This window comes from Emys orbicularis, chromosome 8 (assembly GCF_028017835.1).
Source record: "Emys orbicularis isolate rEmyOrb1 chromosome 8, rEmyOrb1.hap1, whole genome shotgun sequence".
NCBI lineage: Eukaryota > Metazoa > Chordata > Testudines > Emydidae > Emys > Emys orbicularis.
Window position 1 is genome coordinate 13227087 of NC_088690.1, and position 20242 is coordinate 13247328.

Below are 20242 nucleotides of genomic sequence, written 5' to 3' on the forward strand. Positions count from 1 at the left end.
TAAACACAGCTTTGCTGGAAAGGTATATAATTTGTTCCACTAAAATATACAGAGGACATTCATGAGAGAGAGAGAGAAAGAGATGAAACCCTTGCCCTGAGTTAGGAAAATATCCTCTTCCCAGCATTCTGCGCCATCTGATGCACCCCAACTGGAAGACCTTTGCCTCTCAGAAGTATTTTTATGAGCACCAGGCCAGAGTCAGCAGTATCAAGAGACTCCCTCAGAGGCAGAGAAACCACCTCAAACTTCATCCCAATTCAGAAGAATTTTAGGTGCTCCCAGGAGCCCCCAACTGGAAGACCTTTGCCCCTCAGAAGTATTTTTATGAGCACCAGGCCAGAGTCAGCAGTATCAAGAGACTCCCTCAGAGGCAGAGAAACCACCTCAAACTTCATCCCAATTCAGAAGAATTTTAGGTGCTCCCAGGAGCCCCCAACAACCATCATTAGTTCAGTTATTAGTATGGGTGGTTTAGCGGTAAAATTCTCACTGTGCATGTGTCTGTTTCATACAGGTCTTTATACTGCGCTTATCACCATAGGATGGGAGATCTGTGTTTGATTCCCAACCAGTGCAGGGCTGAGTTGGGGATCAGATACTATGGTGATGGGAGGCAGTATAAAAGCGTAAGGTAGAAAAGACTGAACATATGAGATTGTCTAGTATTCAACAGATCATGTTTCCTTCCCGCACTAAAATCTTTCTTACCTTATTAACAGATGTGTTATTCATTTGTTTAAAATGAAATCCAAGGATTGTGGCCTGATCCTACCTGGTGCTAAGCACCCTCAATTCCCAATGAGTTTGCAGGAGCAGAGCTCTGCATTAGCTGCATTCGCTTAATGAAAAGGAGGATAATTGAGTGGAGACCAACACCAGCACAGAGGCTATTCTACAGTGGATATCACATCCCCAGAATGTAATGGAGGCAGAGCTGTCCCGCGGATAGGGTGGCAGTCTGGGAAGCAAGAGATCTGGATTCTACTTCCAGCTTTGCCAGTAACTTGCTGTGTGGCCTTGAGCACATTTCAGACCAGGTCCACCCTGAGAAACCTGGAGCCTGATTTTCAGAGGGGTTGAGCACTCACAGCTTCGAGTGAACTCAAAAATTGGAGGCACCCATAATCAGAGATCACTTTTCATTATTTGGTCTGTACCTTAGTTTCTCCATTTGTGAAACAGAGACAGTAATACTTGGCCACTTCTGCACACTGCTCAGAGATCTGCGGATAAGAGTTAAATGGTTAGTTATTGTCTACTGCCTGTTTGATGAGATCTGAGAGAGCTAGGTGTGTTCAGACAGTATCAGCCAGGAGGCAATTGTGCTGCATGACGTGATTCCAACGTCGGTTGTTCAGAAGGAGAGTGATCGCTCATTTAGTTTGGGCTTGGAAAAGTCAGTCTTTATTGTCTCAAACAGCATCTTCACCAGCTCGGTATTCCCTCTGGTGACCATGGCTTTAGAGAGCTCGATCACCTCTGTTGTGTGATTGCGACACACCAGTCTCAGCTCCTGGCGGACACGCTGCTTTGGGTATTTCTCCTCAGCCTTCTTTACCCACAATTCCACCTCCTGCATCAGCATCTCGGCATTCACCCTCTTCTGACTGAACAGTATAAGGAGTGTCTCCATCAGGCACCGGAAACTCTCTGTGTAGGTGGAGCCCACATCGTCCAGTTCTATGGCTCGCTTGAAGCACCCAATGGCATTGGACTCCTCATTTTTAAGCCGCAAGCATTTCCCCCTAAGCAGCTGTATTTCCGGTAGTGTATCTCCCAGGTCAAACTCCATGGCTTTCGCAAAGAACTCCAAAGCATTGTCCAGTGCAGTCTCGTCCACTGGGAATAGTTCCTGCATGGCATCAACACCCATGTAATAGTAGACCTAGAAGGACATAATGACAGAATGACTGCAGATTCACAGCCGTGGTTTACAGGGAAACTGCAGAGCCTTTTACTACTGCCTGAGAAGACTGCACTACGCCGGGGTAACATTCGTTAGCAGAATCCACCAGTGGACCACGCAAAGTGGCCACGGCATAGTTGAGGCTCTGGGCCAGTCTGCATACATTATACACAACCATCATTTGAGCCCTCCAGTTCACCTCCCTCCACCTCCGGCCCTACACTGATTCTTAGGGTACGTCTACACAGCAGAAGCTGTGCACAGGCTAGCCTGCCCAAGCTAGCGTGAATCCAGCTAGCACCGGTAACAACAGCAGTGAAGACAATGCGGTGTGGGCTTCAGCACAGGTAGTAGAAGCCCAGCAGGGACCCTGAGTACATACATGGCTCGCTAGCCCACCCAGGACCCCACGCTGTGCTATCTTCACTGCTAATTGGATTCAAGCTAGCTTGTGTAGGCTAGCCCTTGCAGGGCCGGCTTTAGGAAGTGCGGGGCCTGATTCGAACAGTTTCGACGGGGCCCCGACAGGGATGACTTAAAAAAACAAACACGTAAAAAAACCACGTGGGGTTTGTACTCACCGTACGGCGCTCCTAGTCTTTGGCAGCGGGTCCTTCACTCGCTCCGGGTCTTCGGCGGCACTGAAGGACCTGCCGCCAAAGTGCCATCAAAGACCCGGAGCGTCGCCAGGTGAGTAAAAATTAAAAAGGTGCCTCTAGCCAGGGAAGGGATTCTCTGCCACTTGCCCCCCACTCTGGGCAGCCCTGCCACTGGGCGCGGGGCCCTCTTAGGCGCGGGGCCCGATTCGGGGGAATTGGCCTAAAGCCGGCCCTGAGCCCTTGTTCAGCTTTTCCTGTGCAGACATACCCCAAGAGCCAGGACTCAGCCTTCAGGGTTTCTATGTTCTATTGTTCTTCTTGTTTCTTTAAGTAGTGAATGTAAATAAAAACATGAAGACATGAAAAAAGCAGCAGCTGATCTCACTGGGAGAACATCTGTGTATTTACTCACCTGGCCTATGTCCAGGTATGTCTTCAAGCACGGACAAACCTTTACAATGCTTTCAAGGTCCTCTTTAGCACTGGTGAGATTTTTCCTGTCTGGCATGCCTCCCAAACCCATCTTTGCACGTTCCAGATCTCGCAGATAGAGCTTAATGTGGATCTAAACACAGGAGGAAACTCATTCTGGCATACATCCAGTTTCAATGTTATCCCTCCTGCCACAATATTTGGGGTTAGTTCATGCTTGTAGGGCCATTTTAACATATATAGCACTAAATATATTAATATTAGTAAAAAAAATGAACACATTGGGCCAGATCCTCAGTTGGGATTAATCAGTGTAGCTCCACTGCAAGCCAAGTTACATGAGCCAAGGAGCTATCTATTTTGCCCATCACCAAAGTGTCTGAGTGCCTAAGACAACATATTTCCACACACCTCCTGGAGATGTGTTGACCAGTTACTGGAATCCCCTTTCACAGTGATGAGGATGTAACTACCAATTGATCTAATAATCCTATTATATGAATAGAATTGGGGAGCACTACATGTTTCTGTCAGTTGCACCACTGCACCCCATTGGCGATCCGAGGAGTTTTAACTTAGTAAGAACTGCAGAATCAAGCCCTTTGTTTTATATTGTTTTGTAGTCTTCTGAAGCTGAGTCTAGTTAAGACACCGTCTGGCTTTCAGAAACCGCCCTAATGCTGCATTTTTTTGGCCTCATACCTGCATGCAGCTGAGCTTCAAGAGAAATTAGAAACCTCCTTTGAAGAACAGGTCTAGCCACACACTAAGGATACCCAGGACAGCCTGAACATTCACTTGTGAGGTAATTTATTTCTTAAGGAATTGAATATTTCATGTCTTAAAAAATAAATAAAGTGAGAATTAATTTAAAAACCAACCAACCAACTCCCATTTCAGTACTTTGCTGCTGTTATAATAGGAAATAACCAGTAACAATACTCCCGGCTATTTGAGGTAGGAATCATCAACACCACTGTACAAATGGGGACACCCAGGTACAGACAGGTAGAGGGTAACACTTTCAAAAGATCGTAAATGATTTAGGAGCCTAAGTCTCATTCAAAGTCAATAGGACTTCAGCTCCCAAATGCCTGAAAATTAGACTTAGGTGGCTCAGTCACTTATTAACATTTGAAAATGTTACCCTAGGTGAGTTCATGGCAGAGCCAGCACTGAACTCAGATCTCCAGGCTGGCTCTTTAACTATGAGACCATCCTTCCTCCCCAGTTTATTTTCCCTTTGGGTGACTGCTTTGACTATCACATCACATAGCCCAGGACAATGATAGCTGAAGCTAAACGCTAGAAAAGAAGCTATCAGGAATCCCTAGTGGAATCCCACTGGCACAGACAGAGCCATTTTCAGGAGCCATATCAGTGAAAGGCTCCTCAGATCACGAAGAGGAATTTGACTCCTGAGTACAAGGCCAGGCCTGGTGAGCCCCATTTTCCAAGAGAAATCTCCCCTGGGGCCCTGTATCCTGGGTGCATCAGCTGGCAAGCCGCTCAGGGATGACGATGCTTATTCAAATGATGCCTCCAATATTCACCAGTGGCACAGAGAGGCTGCGGATCTTGGCAAATGCCCTCTCCAGTTGGCTGACTGCACTCGGCTGGCAGGGCTTGAAAAGCAGATCAATGGCCTTACACGGGGATTCTGCATTTTGGAAGTTCATAGATCTTCTGTCAAATAAAGCCCTTAATGGAAACACATAGAGTCAGGCTGGCTCCTGGAAGGAGGGAGGCAGTGGTAGGTTTTTATTCTGGGTGGAGAGTGGCAGGAAACCAGCATTACCTTCTGCTGGAACTCAAGTGCCTTCCTGTGATTTGGGGCCCAATCTGAAGGCCATTGAAGCTGCTGGGAAGATTCTCATTGACTTCAATGGGCTTTGGATCAGGCCCAAGATTCCACCAACCTGCTCTTGTGTAATGACAGCGAATGAGAAATGTTGATACCTCAATGGGCCAGATCAGTTTCCATAATTATTAATATTTACAGCAACGGTGTACATCTCCTGGGATGCCTTTTATCTAGAAGTGTCCCAAAGTGAGTAACAAACTAAACAGAGGGATCATTTCACCCACCACTGATATACAGCCACCTCTGGGGTGGAACATGGCAGCTGTTTCACATCACAGAGCAACACTGCACAACAGGTTAGAAGAGGAAATGAAGGGTACTAAATGCACATGCTTACTTAGTTTCTTAAATTTAGGCCCCAATTCAGCAGAACTTTAGGCACCTGTTTCACTTTCAGCACATGAGGCATCTCACTCCTATTCAGCAGAGCACATAAGCACATCTTTCACTGTAAGCAGGTGAATAGTTCCATTTCAGTCAGCGGGACTATGCATGTGCTTAAAGTGACAAAAGTGCTTACGCGCTTTGCTACAACGGAGCCTTACTTTTTTAAGGTGAGGCTGCAGTCCCTTTCAGAAAAAAATTGTATGTTCCAATGGGCTTCCCAGGACGAGCTGAAGCCTGTGCAAGGTGCCACTCCAGAAGACTCCAGAAATCAAGCAAAATGACATAGACAGAAATGTGAGTTGTTGGGTTTGTTTGGTAAGTTTAGCATAGCCTCAAATCTTGTGCAAATGACGAGGTTGCTAGAAATATTGCCACAAGGCCAGTCCCTGGCCAGGTTAGGGGCTGCTCTGGCTCTTGGTTCAGACTTTGGTTTCAAAGACAAGCAACGTACCTTGGCCCGCGTGCAGTAGGCCTGCCAGTTGAGCTCTGGATCTTGTAGGAGAGCTAGCGCCATATTGCAGATTCCCATAGCCATTTCTTGCTTGCCCAGGAAGTGGAAAATTTTTGCCAGTCGGTTTAGTGTGGGAGGATTGTCTTTAGCTATTTCTATTGCCTTTTGAAACCAAGAAAGCAAAACATATTCCCATCAGTGAACTGCCCCTTACTGTACTGATCAAAGGCCCAGAAACATCCCTGATTCAATTGGACCGTCTGTGTTATTGGACCAGACTGGCTTTTGTGACTGACTGACTGTAGTTTGTTGTGACTCAGATGATGACTCAAAAGCTGCACAGGTACTGACTCACAATGGTGCGGTTCTTTTAAATAGGCAGATTCCTGCACTCCGCTTTACTGCTGCCCTCAGGGCTTGGCATCTACATGCCCTCAACAAACATGGTTGCCTCAACTTCTCATTTCACCTAGCCAGCAAGAGGAAGAAGAAAAACCCAGTCATTTCTCAGAAATATTTAGGGGCAGATTCTGATCCCCTATCTCACTGAGTAGCACCTCTCTCCATGCATGATCCAGCCCCATTAAAGTCAACGGGATCATTGGCTGAGCATAAGCTACCCATTGTAAGAAGAGGCATTAGATTCTGGCCTAGAAAAGCCACCACCCAATGATTCCTTCTGCTAACTCAGTAGTAACCATACCCTGTGTCATAACCCATGGCCTCAAACCCAGGCCCACAGGAGCAGCCACGCTTCAACCCTCCATTTGGCAACCTGCTGATAACTTCTGACCCAGGAAACACAGCCCCAGTTTGAGGGTCCGCCCTGATATCCTATTGATGAAGTCCCAGAGCAGCCGATTGGCTCACTGGCCCTACTTAAGTCAGGAACAGGAAAGCTGTCTGAACAACTGGGATTCACCGTGCTCTGGACTGGGTGCTTCCCGCTCCCCTGGCTTGACTTCCCAGTATCCTGACCTGACTCGGCTCCTGATCTCTGGCTTGTGATTCTGATCTCCCAGTATCCTGACCCAGCCTGACTCTCAACTCCTGACTGTGGACTCCAGCTCTGACCACTAGATCTGGCTGCTCACGACTTGGCCTTGACACCCTGGACTAATAAGCACCTCAACATCTACATTATTTAAGTCAGGACACAGTTATTACCTCAGAAACAGGAAGCACCTTAAATTTTCCACGTGCTATTTTTTTAAAACTCCAAAGTAATCGACTTAGGTTCATACATCAGGCCCATTACCACAGCGTCTTGGTGCCTGATTAAGGGCTGTAGAGATACAGGTCTGGAGCCACACTATCCCAGCAGGGAACTCTGGGAGGCAATGCGGGGAGAGTATGGTTGCGGGCCTACGTCGTATGAGGGGAGCTTTCCCGACCATTGTGGAATGGGGACTGGGTTATAGCCCTGCCTCCTTCCCAGCCCTCCACAGAGTGGCCAGTGCAGGCACTGGAATTGTGCCTGCACTCTGTATAGGGCATTGAAAGGGGAGGAGACTCCTTCTCCCTCCCTCTTCATGCACTCCCATAAGGCTAGACCCGACTGATAATGGCAATAGACTTAGCCACTGTTCTTGGCAGAGGTGGCTGTGAGCCCAAACCATGGATCAAGCCAGCCCTGAGTTTTGGGAGAGTTTAGCTCTGGATCCTGACTGGATGGGTGGCTTAGGCCTGTACATGCCAACGCTGCCTTGTGTGATTATAATCTTAACCCGAGAGCTGGCAGGACTGCTGAGTTGCACGTGTAACCCAGGCAGGCTGCCAATGGAGCATGTGATTCCTCAGTTACATTGGGAGCAGGGGTGTAGTCAGTGTGAGGCTCAGGTGCTTGTATAAGGGGTGGAGGCTGTGGCGGGGGGGGGGGGGGGGGTAAAACAAACACCCAGCCTAATCCTTCTCCCTTCTCTCCATTCCCTGGGACTCTCCCATCCCTAGAACTTCTTCACTCTTAACAAAAATTAACCCCTGGATGCTTCCTCCAGCCTCATCTTACAGCTTGGGCCCCTGGGCTGCAGTAAGTGGTAGCTCTTGTCATCAGTGGAACGAGACTGATTCACACCACCTGAGAATCTGACCCAGTGTCCTTGATGGTGAGGTCTGCTTGTGTAAGACAGAGATCCTAAGCTCTGCTGGCTTTGCCTTAGATGTACTGCTCATTCTGGAGTGCCTCGCAGTAGGGAAAAGGAGGCATGAGGATGGGGTGACGGGGAAGGAGCAGATAAGAAGGGAATGCGGAGGAGAGAAATGGCAATCTGCATGGCTTATGGGGGATGTAGGTGGAAAGGAGCGAGCAATGGGGTCTTCCCCAAGTCTTCTTGTTACACGCTAGCAATGAAGTAAAAAAGCACCTTGCCAAAGCAATCAAGGGGCCCAGTCCCAGAGTAACCACAGTCATGGATCCCCATCGGGGTGGTGGAAAACGTCTCTTTCCTTTCCAGCAGCAACCCGAGGTAGCACCAGGCCAGAGCTGGGGGGTGGGGGGTGGAGAACAGAAGTCAGAGCAGGTTAGCAGTAAAGACACTAACATTAGAAGCTATCCATCCTGCACAATCAAAGTCAGGTTAGTTTAGTGAATTTAGTGCTTCTGAGAAGTGCCCAGGAGCCTGGAGTACTTGGTTTATCTGCAACATGAAGAGTGACAGTGCAAGCTGCCCACACGCTGCCCCACCCAAGTACTTCGACCACACCCCAGATCTCTAAGGGGTCAGAGCATAGGTCACTTCCCAGAATCTGTCTTCTCCTTGGCTTCTCTGCTGAGACGGCCAATACGCAGCAATTGTGCTGCCGTTGAAAACGTTATTTCCCTGATCTCTGTTGACTAGGTACTGGACTGAGACCATCAGTTTATTTCACCCAGGCCACCCAACAACCATTGTACGATAACTTTTAGGCCCTGATCAGCAAGGTGCTTGAGTACGTGACTAACTTTAAGTATGCGACTAGTTCCATGTGCTTCAATGAGACTATTCATGTGCTTAAAATTAGGCACTTGCTTAAGTAACCTGCTGAATCGGGGCCTTAGCAGCTGCCAGAGATGGGATTTGTAGATACTTAGCTCTTCTGCATATAAGGCCACGTTCATGTATGAGCCTAACCTTAGGCAGGCAGGTGTGAAAAGCTTGGTGAGTTGCGGTCTGAGCCCTGCTTCTTGTGCAGAGCCGTGGAGTGTGCCTGGAATGAGCCGGTTCTCATACCTCTGTAGTGAGAATTTGAGGACTTGGTCACTTGTCGAAGCAGAGCCAGCGTTCTGTTAAAGGAGGGCAGCCGCTTCTGCTCATCATTTCCCTTGTTCATCAGGATCCCATCTAATCTGTAAGAGCAGGAGTGGTTTGGTTACTGGCTCCTAGCTACACAAACGCCTCTATCAATAGGACTGCTTTCCTTAGCAAATAGTGCTTTGATTGCTCAGTATTAGGGTACACTTCTGCAGTCAGTGGGAGTGGCTTACTAGTCACAGCTCATGTGTCACACCCTAGGACAGCAAACGCACTACTATTAATTAGACTTCGAAGTTACACAGCACCTTTCATCCAAGGATCTCAGAGGTGGATAATGTTCTCCCTGCTTTACTAGAAACCGAGGCGCAGGGAGGTAGAGCGAGTTGTCCAAGGTTACGCAGCGAGTCAACAAAGAGTCAGGATTGGAACTCAGGAGCCTGATTCTCCACTGCATTGCAACAGTGGAACATAGGGAGTTGCCAGACTGGATCACACCCCTGTATCTTGTTTCTGACAGTGGCCAACACCAGACACTTCACAGGGAAGTGTAAGAACCCTGCAGTAGGTAGATGTGGGGTAATCTGCCACCCAGAAAAGTCTAATCCTAATCCCTACTAGTTATAAATTGTTTTGAGCCCTGAAACATGAGGTTTTATCTCCCATCTGATGCCCTTTTTGTTAGCTGTAACTATAATTAAGGCTACGAGTCTGTCATGGAGGTCACGGATTCCGTGACTTTCCGTGACTTCAGCAGCAGCAGTTTTGGTGTGTGGGAGGCGGCTCAGGGCTAGGGGCAGAATTTCAGATCCTTTCTTAAGGGCTGAGTTTTATTTCTCCAAATCAAACAGCACAACACAAATCTAACTCATGAAATCAGGCCAGGACCCAGAGTCTCCCGCAGGTCTCACTCTCAGCTGGGCTGCTTCTTTGGCCTTTTATCTAAGGCCCAAGGCCTAGAATTTAGGAGCCTAAATACCTTTGTGGATCTGGGCCCAGTCACTTGCAATCTATCACCTGATCCCTGGCCTCAGAGCCATCACCAGAGAGGCAGGTAACTAGGCAAAGGAGGGCTAGGCCCAACTCCTTTAAAGGGCCAGCCACCCTGTGCCAGGTAGAATGAACTCTGCCCTCGTAATCCACTAATTCAGTGCCCATGACCATGGTATCTGAGTTTCTCTATGAAGCCCCTTCTCCTACCAGGCAGTAAGAGAGAACAAGTCTGATATAGGGTGAACTCCGGGCCCCATTGAGGTAATTGGGAGTTTTGCCATTGAGCTCAATGGAACCAGGATTTCCCTCCGAGTCGTTTACACAAGTCCTCCTCTGTCTGTGGAATCCACTTCCCCCTGGCATTTGGCACCATTGTACTGTGATGCTAAGTTGGTTTCAGTTCCCCTGATGCATTACCTGTTTTCCACCGCGTGCTAGCCCAGGCCTCACTAGAGGGGTGTGCTCTGGTTTGCTGTGCAATAAAAAGAGAGTGAAAAAAGCCACTCATCTCTGCATAGAAAATCCCTTTCTCCGCACCATGGGACAAATCCTGATCCCACTGAAGAAACGTCTCCCATAGTGCACCACAGCCAGGGACACACCACCTCCTCTCCGTGGTCACCAGAGAGCGGGAAATGTTGGCCTGTAAGGAGTTCCCATGGGGAATCAAAGGTAAAATGCCCCTGAGAACCCAGAACAAATTAAACACCCTAGTGAAGAAACGACTAAGGAAACTCTCTGGCTTGTGGCTCAACGAGATCGCTCTAGGGGATCGGTCACTAGGGATTTTGATTGTGTCCTGAATGGGGTCTGAATAGACTGGGCGTTTAATTCACCTGGAGAGAAATGTTAACTAGCACCTGTCACCTGGGGCAATTACAATCCATCCCACACTGGAGCTATCGGTCCCTGCTCTCAATGCCTTTGTTTTAGTTGAGCCAGGCTTGGGCATCTCATAGTCCTTGCTACAACTTCCCAAGAAACAAAGCAGATGGTCTGCCAGGTTGCAGGCAAACTCCCCCATTCCACTGTAACCTGCTGCTGTTTATTTCTCATGGCACCCTTGAAGAAGGTGTTCGGTGCTGTTCCGCTCTCTTCTTCCAGCTCCGCGCCAGGCACTCCCTCTCTTACCTGATGTACAGCGTGGCCATAGTGAAGTACCAGCTTCTTTTCTCCTCCAGGGGGATCTGAAATAGGGAAAGGTTTGTAGGAAAATCATCATTAACACCTGAAAATCGCCCTCCTGAATCCACTGGCCTATGAAACTAGACGTCCCAAGGGAAGACGAACATGCACTTTGCCAGGAAAGCAACATTCAAAACACTTCTTACTTTGCTATTCAATAAAAGACACTGGGCCAGATCCTCAGCTGTGTAAATCAGTGTAGCGCCCGCCATTGGCGCTCCATGAGTTTTTAGCAAGGCAAAATCTGACACAAAGGTTCCCTCTTAAATAGAGATGGTCCCTTTCAAAACCTGTTCAGTATGTCATGCAAACCTCTGCCCTTTCACACTGGCCTTTAAGTTCCACAGTGGATGTTGCACTTTCATTCAGGGATCTCAAAGCACCTTGTAAACACACGAGTGAATCCTCAACCCACTAAGGGAGTACCCTACAGAGAGGGGCAGCTGTAGTCTAGTGCCTGAAGCAAGAGCTGGTAGTCAGGAGTCTGCTTATGACTCTGCCAAGGACTTGCTGTGAGACCTTGGGCAAATCTTTGTGCCTCAGTTTCTCCATCTGTAAGAAGGGACAGTAATGCTTATCCACCTTTGTAAAACCCTTTGAAGTCTATAGTGTCAATGGCAATTGGTTCACAAGCAAAGCACTAATCATTCCATTTTACAGAGGGGGAAATGGATGGTCTGAGGAGTCAGTGGCAGAGCAGGGACTAGAACACAGAAATCCCAACTCCCGGGCCACAGGTCTACCCATTAAAAGGCACTTCCTGAATGCAGGTGTCCTCACAGACACACGGATTTCCTCTCTTCCCCCTATTTCTGCAGCCAGGCTATACCATTCCACTCAGGGTGGTTTATTTAGTGTTTACTCTGTTCTGTGCAGGTTAGAAGTGGGTTTCCATGAAGTGTGCATCTGTCTAAGTCTGCGTCCTACAAGGTTGTTGTATGCATTACTGTGTTTAAAAATGGTACATCGCAGAGCCAGTCTGGGCCAGCAACATGGAGATCAGGCTTGTCGGGTTCTTTGCCTGCAGCACAGTCCCCTCACTCTGCACAGAGAAGAGGATGCTTTCTGTTGAAATGGAAATTGCACGGGGCAGTGCAATGGGGTAAGTCTTGGTGGACAGTATATAACGCAATGGGTTATGGATTGCAATACTAGCCAGGTCAGCAGTTTCCAAGAGGTGGACGCAGTTACAATTAAAAGGAGCAAACATCGTTCTCGATGTTACTTATATTATTCACACTGCGCTCAGCACTGCATAGGGCACACAAAGAAAGCAAGCCCCTGCCCCAGAGAGCACAAGTCTCCGAGGCTGACACATAGAAGACAGCACATGCTGGGGGATCAAGTGGTGGGGTTGGTTTAGCGTGTTCTTGTGACGAAAGCCGAAGGTTGAGGCAGAGTAATGCCTTACAACAACAATCCTGGCTCCCGCTTATCGTACCCAGAACAGAGCGATTCCATACTGTAGCTGCTCACTGCGTCACTGGCGTGAACAGCTCCTTAGCAAGCACAGGCCCAGCCAGCCAGTTGCACCAGCGAGGTGGAGAAACCAAATGGACAGTTTTCCCAAACAAAGCATTGCCTTCCTGCCCTGTGCTGAGGATTCAGGGAGGAAGGAATTGCGGGGTTAGCGAGGGTTACACACACCATCTTTGCTGCCTCATGCAAGTGCGTGGGGAGCAGGAGGTGAGGGCTGATTTGTCTCCACTCACTTTGCAGAAAGGATGGTCTCACGAGCACAGCACAGCGCTGGGAATCAGGAGATTTTAGAGTTCTGTTCTCAGCTCTCCCACAGGCCTTCTGTGTCGCCTTGCTCAGTTCAGAGTCTTACTGGTAACTGCACTGTGCACACAGTGTTGTTGGTGCTGTGTTAGTCCCAGGATAAAGTCTGTGCTTGTCTCTCTCCCCAACAGAAGTTGGTCCAATAAAAGATATTACCTCACCCATTTTGTCTCTGCATTGTGCAGGCTTTCACTCTTGTGCAGAGTCGCTATAACAGTTGCCAGTCTGCTCCGATTGTGTTTGCACCCACTTTTCACTGGTGTAAATAACACACAAGGTGCAAAGCCCTGGAGCATCAAATCTGCAGTGTTAAATCCTGGCCCCCCAGTGAAGTCAAAACTCCTATATATTCTGTAGGACAAGGATTTAACTCATGTGCCTCAGGTTCCCTATCTGCTACAAGGGGATAATAATAATGCCGTCCTCAGAGAGGGTTTGATGCTAAATTTATTCATGTTTGCAAAGTGCTCTGAGATGCTCAAACAGCAGCAGCTGCAGAGGTGCAAAGTGTTAGCATCTTTTGCTGGTGTGTAAGGGAAGGACAAATGGGGACGTATGACAGGAATAACAGACGCACCAATATAAAGCTTTCGAAATAGCCAGGAGATTCTGCGGTGAAGAACTGTCGGCTTGTTGGATCTAATACCGCGTAGGTGGCAGAAATACGTTCCAATGAAAGAGATTTCTCAGTGCACTATAAATATCTGAAAGCACTTGGCTGATATTTAGCCTGCTGCTGTAAGCAGAAATGCCAGCTCACTGCAGAAACGCCGCTAACAGTGTGCCAGGTGGGTAGCTGCCCTAAGGGACAGTTTTGTGAGCCAAGCGACTGGTTCCAAACTCCAAGCGCACAGCCTCCCTCCCTGCCTGCGCTGACCCCCTCATCCTGTTGTGGCCAAGGAACTGACTGCCAGGCAATTCCCTTTGGGAGGATCCTTAGAAGTCAAGGCTGTGAGTGTTGTGCATGGGCAGCCTGGGGCGCTCCCGAGTCCAGAGATGTCCCTGGGGCACTAGGCTCCCGAGAGGAGATGGTGGCGGTGGGCAGGAGGTGAGGCCACTGCCCTGCTCACCCACTGCAGCCAGCCCGCTCTGCTAAGACATGGGGTAGCAGATGTGCTCACCTTGTGTGCTGGGAAGCTCCAGGGAGTCTTATGTCTTCCTACAGCACAATGCTTTTCCCCTGTGGGGCAGGAGGCTCCACAGCACCCTAAGGTGGGCTGGTGTCCAGGGGTATGTCTACATTGCATTGTACACCTGGGTCTCTGGGACCCAGGCTTGTGGACTTGGTGTTTCCAAGCCCATGCTGCATCCACATTGCATTGTAAACCTGGACCCAGCTTTCACAGCTGTGCTAACACATCCACACTGCACTATGCAGACCTTCTGACTCGGGTCTGCAGCTTGACCTGCGTCCACACTGCAAAATGACAGCGCTTGGACCCAAGTCACAGCGGGACTTAGGCTCTGACCCACCCCACTAGGAGGGTCCTAGGACCTGGGTCCTGAGTGCTTGCTGACCCGAGTCAGACTGATGTGTGTGTGGACAGAAAAGGGACTTGGCTGAAACCTAAGTTGGAGCCCGAGCTTAGCATGCAATGTAGACATGCCCTAATAGGGCCAATCTGACTTTAAACATCTCATGGCACGGTTTTGTAACAACAGGAGTTTGCCCTGCGGACAGTTGTTGGCCAGCATTCCCCATCCCAGCTGTTGTGCAACATGCCATGCTCCAGCCGCCTGCCACCACTCCCCCAGAGGTGGCTGCCTTTCATTCACGGGAGAAGAGTTTCTACAGGCCGTTGCTCATTCAGCCTCCACTGATACCCACGTCAGGAATGCTGAATCAGGTGCTCAGCACCTGCAACTTCCTTGATTTCAATGGGATTTGTGGGTACTCAGCACCTGTGAAGATCTTACAGATTGCCTGGGAAGCATGTGGGGATCCTCTGAGGTTGAAAGTAACAGATTACTGGAGGGAGGGAATTTGCACTCCTAGCTCATAAGAAGAACTGAATACAATTGGAAAGGCCATTCCTCCTCCCTGGCTGAAGCTGAACCAAGCACCGTTGCTGGTACTTTGCCCATGATCTGTTGAAAGTGAACCAGCTTTGTGATCTATACTCCCATCTGGTGGCTCTGTTTGCTTTTAATTGTAATGGGTTGTGGGCAAAGTGCTAATTGCTATTCCCTTTAGACCTGGCGGTGGAGCAGATTTTGCAGGTTAATGGGTTTGGAGAGCACTGAGCTGGCTGGATTGTTTAGAAGGTATTCAGTTTAAGTTTCTTTTTTGATTTCTTTGTGGGTTCATTTTATCTGGGCATATGAATAAAATAAACCTGTACCTTAAACGGCCTAGCAAGACTATGGATCATGATGTAGAAGGAAGCAGCCAGCACTAAATGAGAAAGGATTTCGACACATGATTTTAATGCCTAACTTTTTGGATGTCCAACTTGAGACATGCCTAGGGGGGGGGGGGGGGGGTCTGTAAAAAGTGCTTAGCAACCAGCCCTCTGAAAAACGGGTCTCTTTAAAGTGGCTCAAGTTGGGTACCTCAAAATGAGAGCTGTGCGGAGAAAGGGAATTTTGTTCCAGGGAGGACGGATGTTTCAATTTGGAATGGAACCCAACATTTTTGAAAGTCTCCATGAAAGGGAATGGAACCCCAGCTGAGGGGCATTCTGCCCAGCGGGCTGTCCCTGAGCCGAGGACTCTGGTAGCTCTGTCTGCTGAGGCGCTGTTAGCTGGTGCGCTGAAGCTCCCGGCTCTTTGGCAGCCACCTGGTGGACTGGCAGGGAGCTGTAAGTCTGGGGGCCCCAGCTGAATAGAGAGCCTTGGAGCTTCGGAGTCGCAGTTCCCAGGGCTTCTTGGCTCCCCACCAGGCAGGCTGCCTGAGAGCTTAGAGCCTGGAAACCCAGGCTGCCCTGGTAGGCTGCGGAGGGCTGGGTGGGTGAGCAGGCAGGAAACCAGGCAGTTTTCTAAACCTGCCTGGCAGGGGGGGATCCATCAGAACTTGGTCAAAAAGGAGCCATTGCCGCGAAACTTTTCCAGTTTGACCAATCGGCATTGTCGGAAAAGTTTCCGCTGAGGAATGTCTAACCAGCTGACTCAGAATCACTCATCACTCCTGGCAAGCCACCTGGCTACGTTCTCTGGAGCTAGGTTGTGCCTGGCCTTCAGTGGAAGAGCGAGAAAGCGGGAGAGGGCACAAAGACGCTGCCCACCCTGGCCTTTGTGCTTTGTTAAGTGCAAGTTTGATAGCCACCATTTTGAGCAACACCCCAGAAACTGAACCAGGGATCTCCAGACTTAAAAAGCATAAGCAGCTACAACCTGAACTAAAGATCCAGCCTCTGCAGCTGGAGCTGTGACAGACTCACACCTGCCGTGGACCCAGCGCCGTGCAGAACGCACAGCCCGCACAAGGCTAGCACTCATGGCTCCAGAGGGGGAAGGCGTATGCCTCCACTCCCTTGTGCAGCAGAGCAGACAGTGCATCCTGTAACAGAGTGATGCCTGTGCTGACCCGGATCTCTGGGAGGCAGAGTACCTGTCTGAACAATGCCTCTTGGCGCTCCCACTGAACAGTGCAGGGCTGGGGCTTAAAGTCTTGCTTGAGCTTTTGCTAAACTCTCCAGATTTGCCATTCAAATCCTCATTTTTTAAATTGAAACCTGCTCCTTTCCCCACACTGCCAGAGAAGTTAGGTTGGGCTGCTCACCGGCAGGGACACCCATAGGCAGTTTAGACAAAACCTGCAGGATTCCTGCACACACTTTCCCCAGGGCTGCAGGGCTTTAGTTGAGTTACAATTCCACATGGCCCTACAGTAGATAAGATCTGCCGGAGATTATTCAAGTGAAGGGTATGAATGCTGCTGGACTAGATTTACTAGGAGCTCCTCAGAATCCTACAACCAGCCCACAGGGCTCCAACATTTTTGCAGCTGTCAACATTGTAAACACCGCTCCCCTCCTACTTTCTAAGGCTGGTGGCCAGCACGGGAATGGTTTGAGCAATCCACAGAATAGCTGATAGAAGAGTCAATTATTTTGTAGATTCACAACCTTTTTCCTAGGCAGTGTCCTTGCACAGAGAATAGAGTGGCTGGCAGGGGCGGGTACATAAACCGGGTGGTTTGGATAAGAGGGTCAGCAGTGCCGGGGCTGGATCTGCAAGTGAGGTATGTTGGAATCACTCTCCTGAAATCAATGGAGGGACATTGATTTACATCAGCTGAGAGTCTGGCCCTTAGTGTTTACAAAGGAATAATGTTATTGATGGGAGAAAGCTCACACCTTTCTGATAATTGCTGCTTTGGTCTGTGTGGCTGCAGACTTGGGACTGGACACTGGTAGGGCTCCATTTACACCACACATGTTGCTGTGTTATAACACAATAGTGCCCCATTCGTGCTGTCGATGAGTCCACTTATGACAGTAGCCTCAGTGATGCGCTAAGTGACAGCGCTCGGGGTTAGACCGTTGCCTGCGTCACACGGAGCGGCCCTGCATCACTAACCCCCTACTTTGTGCAGAACTGGGACTGTGAAAAATTTAGTGCCAGACTGCAGAATTTTAAATAGCTGCTGAATCGCCTGTAGCAGCACTGCCTACCCACTCTGGCTGCAGGCTAGCGGCTGCCTCAGTTTCCCCCTCTTGGGCTCCCAGTAACGTCAGCATAGGTCTTTCGTGTGTCCTGTAACACCCCTTCTCGGGGTCTGGATACACAAGAACTCCCCTAGCCTTCCTAGCTGGCTCCCACCCCTTGGTGCAGTGATCCTAGGCTGGGCCCTGCTGAGTCTTTCCTCTAGCAGACTTGCTCTCCAACCTTCCAGCCATCCTCGCTGGCTGCTGCTCCCAGCTGGCTTGAACCCCTCCTGCCTGGGTAGTTGGGAGAGTCTCTGAGCAGCTCATGCTGCTCTCCTGCTCCTTTGAGTCCCTCCCTGCTCTCCATCTAGCAACAGCTCCGAGGGCTTCCTACTTGGAGTCTCCCCTTTGATTCTCTGCAGGCTTCTCTGTTATCTCAAGAAGGCTTGATTCTAGTCACACAACCTGCCTGTCTTGTGGCACTGCTCATCTTCTCCACCTGGGGAGACAAGTTAAGTGGGTCACAGGTGGGGCTCTGGACCTATCTCCCCTTAAAGGGCCAGTCACCCTGTGACATCTCCCCCACATCTAATTAAAATGAAAAAAATGGTCTGATAGTTTTCATCTCACTGACACAACAGAACATCCTAGAACAGGAGGTTTAGAGAATGATGCAGTGCTAATTCTCTTGCTATGCATTTTCATCTGTTTCTCTATCCTAGAGTTCTCTATCCTGCCCTTCACTGAAATGTTGCTAACTCTTGTGATTATTTTTTTAAAGCCCAGATCCAGGAGTGATGTGATTCCATGAGAATCTCAGCTTGCATTTAAAAGTAAAAGCAAGTTTCTAGCCCTCAGAGTTGCAAAGAAAAGGTTGAAAATGTGCCCTGAGTGCAGCCTAAAGGCTCAGGTAACAGGAGGCAAAGAAAAAGAATCCGAGATTAATTAGCTGTAAAAATCCTGATTTGCTAAGTCTATCTCAGGATTTTCTGGGGTCTGACTCATGATTTTTGAATGTTGGGGGTTGGCAACACTATTTGCAGTGTTGCTGTAGCCATGTTAGTTCCAGGATATTAGAGAGACAAGATGGGTGAGCCAATATATTTTATTGGACCAACTTCTATGGGTGAAAGAGACAAGCTTTTGAGCTTACCCACAATTGAAGAAGAGCTCTCAGCTCAAAAGCTTGTCTCTTTCACCCAAAGAAGTTGGTCCAATAAAAGTTATTACCTCACCCACCTTGTCTCTCTGTAATAGTTATGCACTTCCCAGATAACATGTCTGCTGTCAAGAATTTAAAGGAATGAACTGAGCTGTAGCACTCCTGAGCATTTTGATAGCACCTTCTAGCTGAAGGCCTTGAAGCCCCTTCCAAACATGGCTGGGAGAAGTATTTGCACTTGACACAAAGCCTTGAGCTGAATGGCTTAAGGAAGGACATTTTCTGCGGCTTTGCCAACAGAACACAGTTAGTGTCTTGAAGCAAATTCAATGTGTGTGCTACACTGATGCTCCATCTATTCTGATATCTCAGAGAGTGTACACCGTGCAATTCTTATTCTAACAATAAACAAAACCACCTCTTGACCCAAGCGCTCCCCTTAAATGAGCATACCAGCCACTGGCCTTTTATGAGCTCCCAGAGGCCAGCCACACACTGCGTGTGCAGAAGGACGCGCCTTTGTTTGAACAGCTAGAGAAGATAAGGCTGGAAGTGCAGAACACCGTTTATTCTGATCACGTAAGACCAGAGTAACTTAAAACGGGCTTAAAACTTTCCACGATTCCATCCAGCTACAGAATCGTGTCGCCTTTATAGGGGCTGATCTGCAGGATCGGGCCCATAGAGATCAACAATTTTAAGTGACACAGCACGAAGGAGGGCCGAATACTAAGATAGGAGCAATTTCCAGAAGCTTTCTCCTGGCAGAACTTTATTCCCTCTGGCTTATAGTTGTCTGCACTGTCATACCCAAGCTCAGCTATTAGCTGGTAAATTAGTTCCTACTCTAGGTTCCCGCGATCATAATGAACCCATGATTGAATTGCTCTGCCCAAAGGATAGAGGCCCTACAAAGACACATGGCAAGTACGTCCAGTGATACCAGACAGCAATCTACACATTGGTAGGAGCCGTGACTGACCTGCTGCCCATAAGCAAGAGCCTTGTCATAGAGCATGAGTCCGGCAGTCAGTTTCTCCATTCGGTCTTCTTCATCCACAAGCCCAATGTCAAAGACGTAAGCGTAGCCCTGCTCTGCCAGACAGCGGGCTGCTCGGAGCCTGGGATCCCCCTGAGACTCGTCTTCTGAGCCCAGGCCCATTAAGTGGGCTAGTTTCTTGGTGCAGTCAGCCTCTTCCTGCTCGCTGTCCAGCCTGTCGTACACGTAGGCCAGGTTGGCCCAGGTATTGAGGTTGTCAGGGTCCTCCTGGGAGATGCTCAGGAAGATCTCCTTGGCTTGCTCCATCTCCTCCAGGTGGAAGGAGAAGACCCCGAGCAGGTTCCTGACAGCGAATTGCTGGGAGCCAGACTCAAGCTCTAGCTCATACATCAGGCTGTCTCGCTTAAGCTTCATGTCCCTCCCTCTGAAATTCACAGGGGAGCAGGGCTCGAAGTTCATGTTCATCTCCAGGTGGAAGTGACCAGGAATATAGTCCATCTCATCAATGAGCGTGTCAATATCCACCTCGGCTTCCTCCGGGTTCTCCATGGGGACTTGCTGGTATATCCCCACGCAGGGCTGCTGCGGTGGCGTCTCCCAGTCCTAGCCTTTTCCTCCTCCTCTCTCACAATGTTTTCCGCTCTCTCAAACCTGCAATT

General features: G+C 49.1%; 1 protein-coding gene across 1 annotated transcript; it reads right to left on the bottom strand.

Annotated features, from left to right (window-relative positions):
* Positions 1 to 1357: 1357 nt before the first annotated feature.
* TTC22 (tetratricopeptide repeat domain 22) lies at positions 1358 to 20132 on the bottom strand. The gene is made up of 7 exons (XM_065410105.1): positions 19566 to 20132; positions 10997 to 11052; positions 8852 to 8967; positions 8006 to 8124; positions 5643 to 5804; positions 2921 to 3073; positions 1358 to 1888 (listed from the first exon to the last, which is right to left on the bottom strand). Exons 1-7 carry the CDS (start codon positions 20130 to 20132, stop codon positions 1358 to 1360), a joined length of 1704 nt encoding a protein of 567 aa, XP_065266177.1.
* Between the last annotated feature and the right edge of the window lie 110 nt (positions 20133 to 20242).

Bases quoted from the DNA above. Each gene is read 5' to 3' on its own strand.
- TTC22 (XM_065410105.1), bottom strand. From the start codon at position 20,132: ATGGAGAACCCGGAGGAAGCCGAGGTGGATATTGACACGCTCATTGAT. The intron at 5,805-8,005 runs GTGCTTTTTTAC...TGGTTTCAAAAG, and splicing joins CCCTTGATTGCTTTGGCAAG to GCAATAGAAATAGCTAAAGA. The intron at 3,074-5,642 runs GTACGTTGCTTG...TCCTGTGTTTAG, and splicing joins CCTACTGCACGCGGGCCAAG to ATCCACATTAAGCTCTATCT.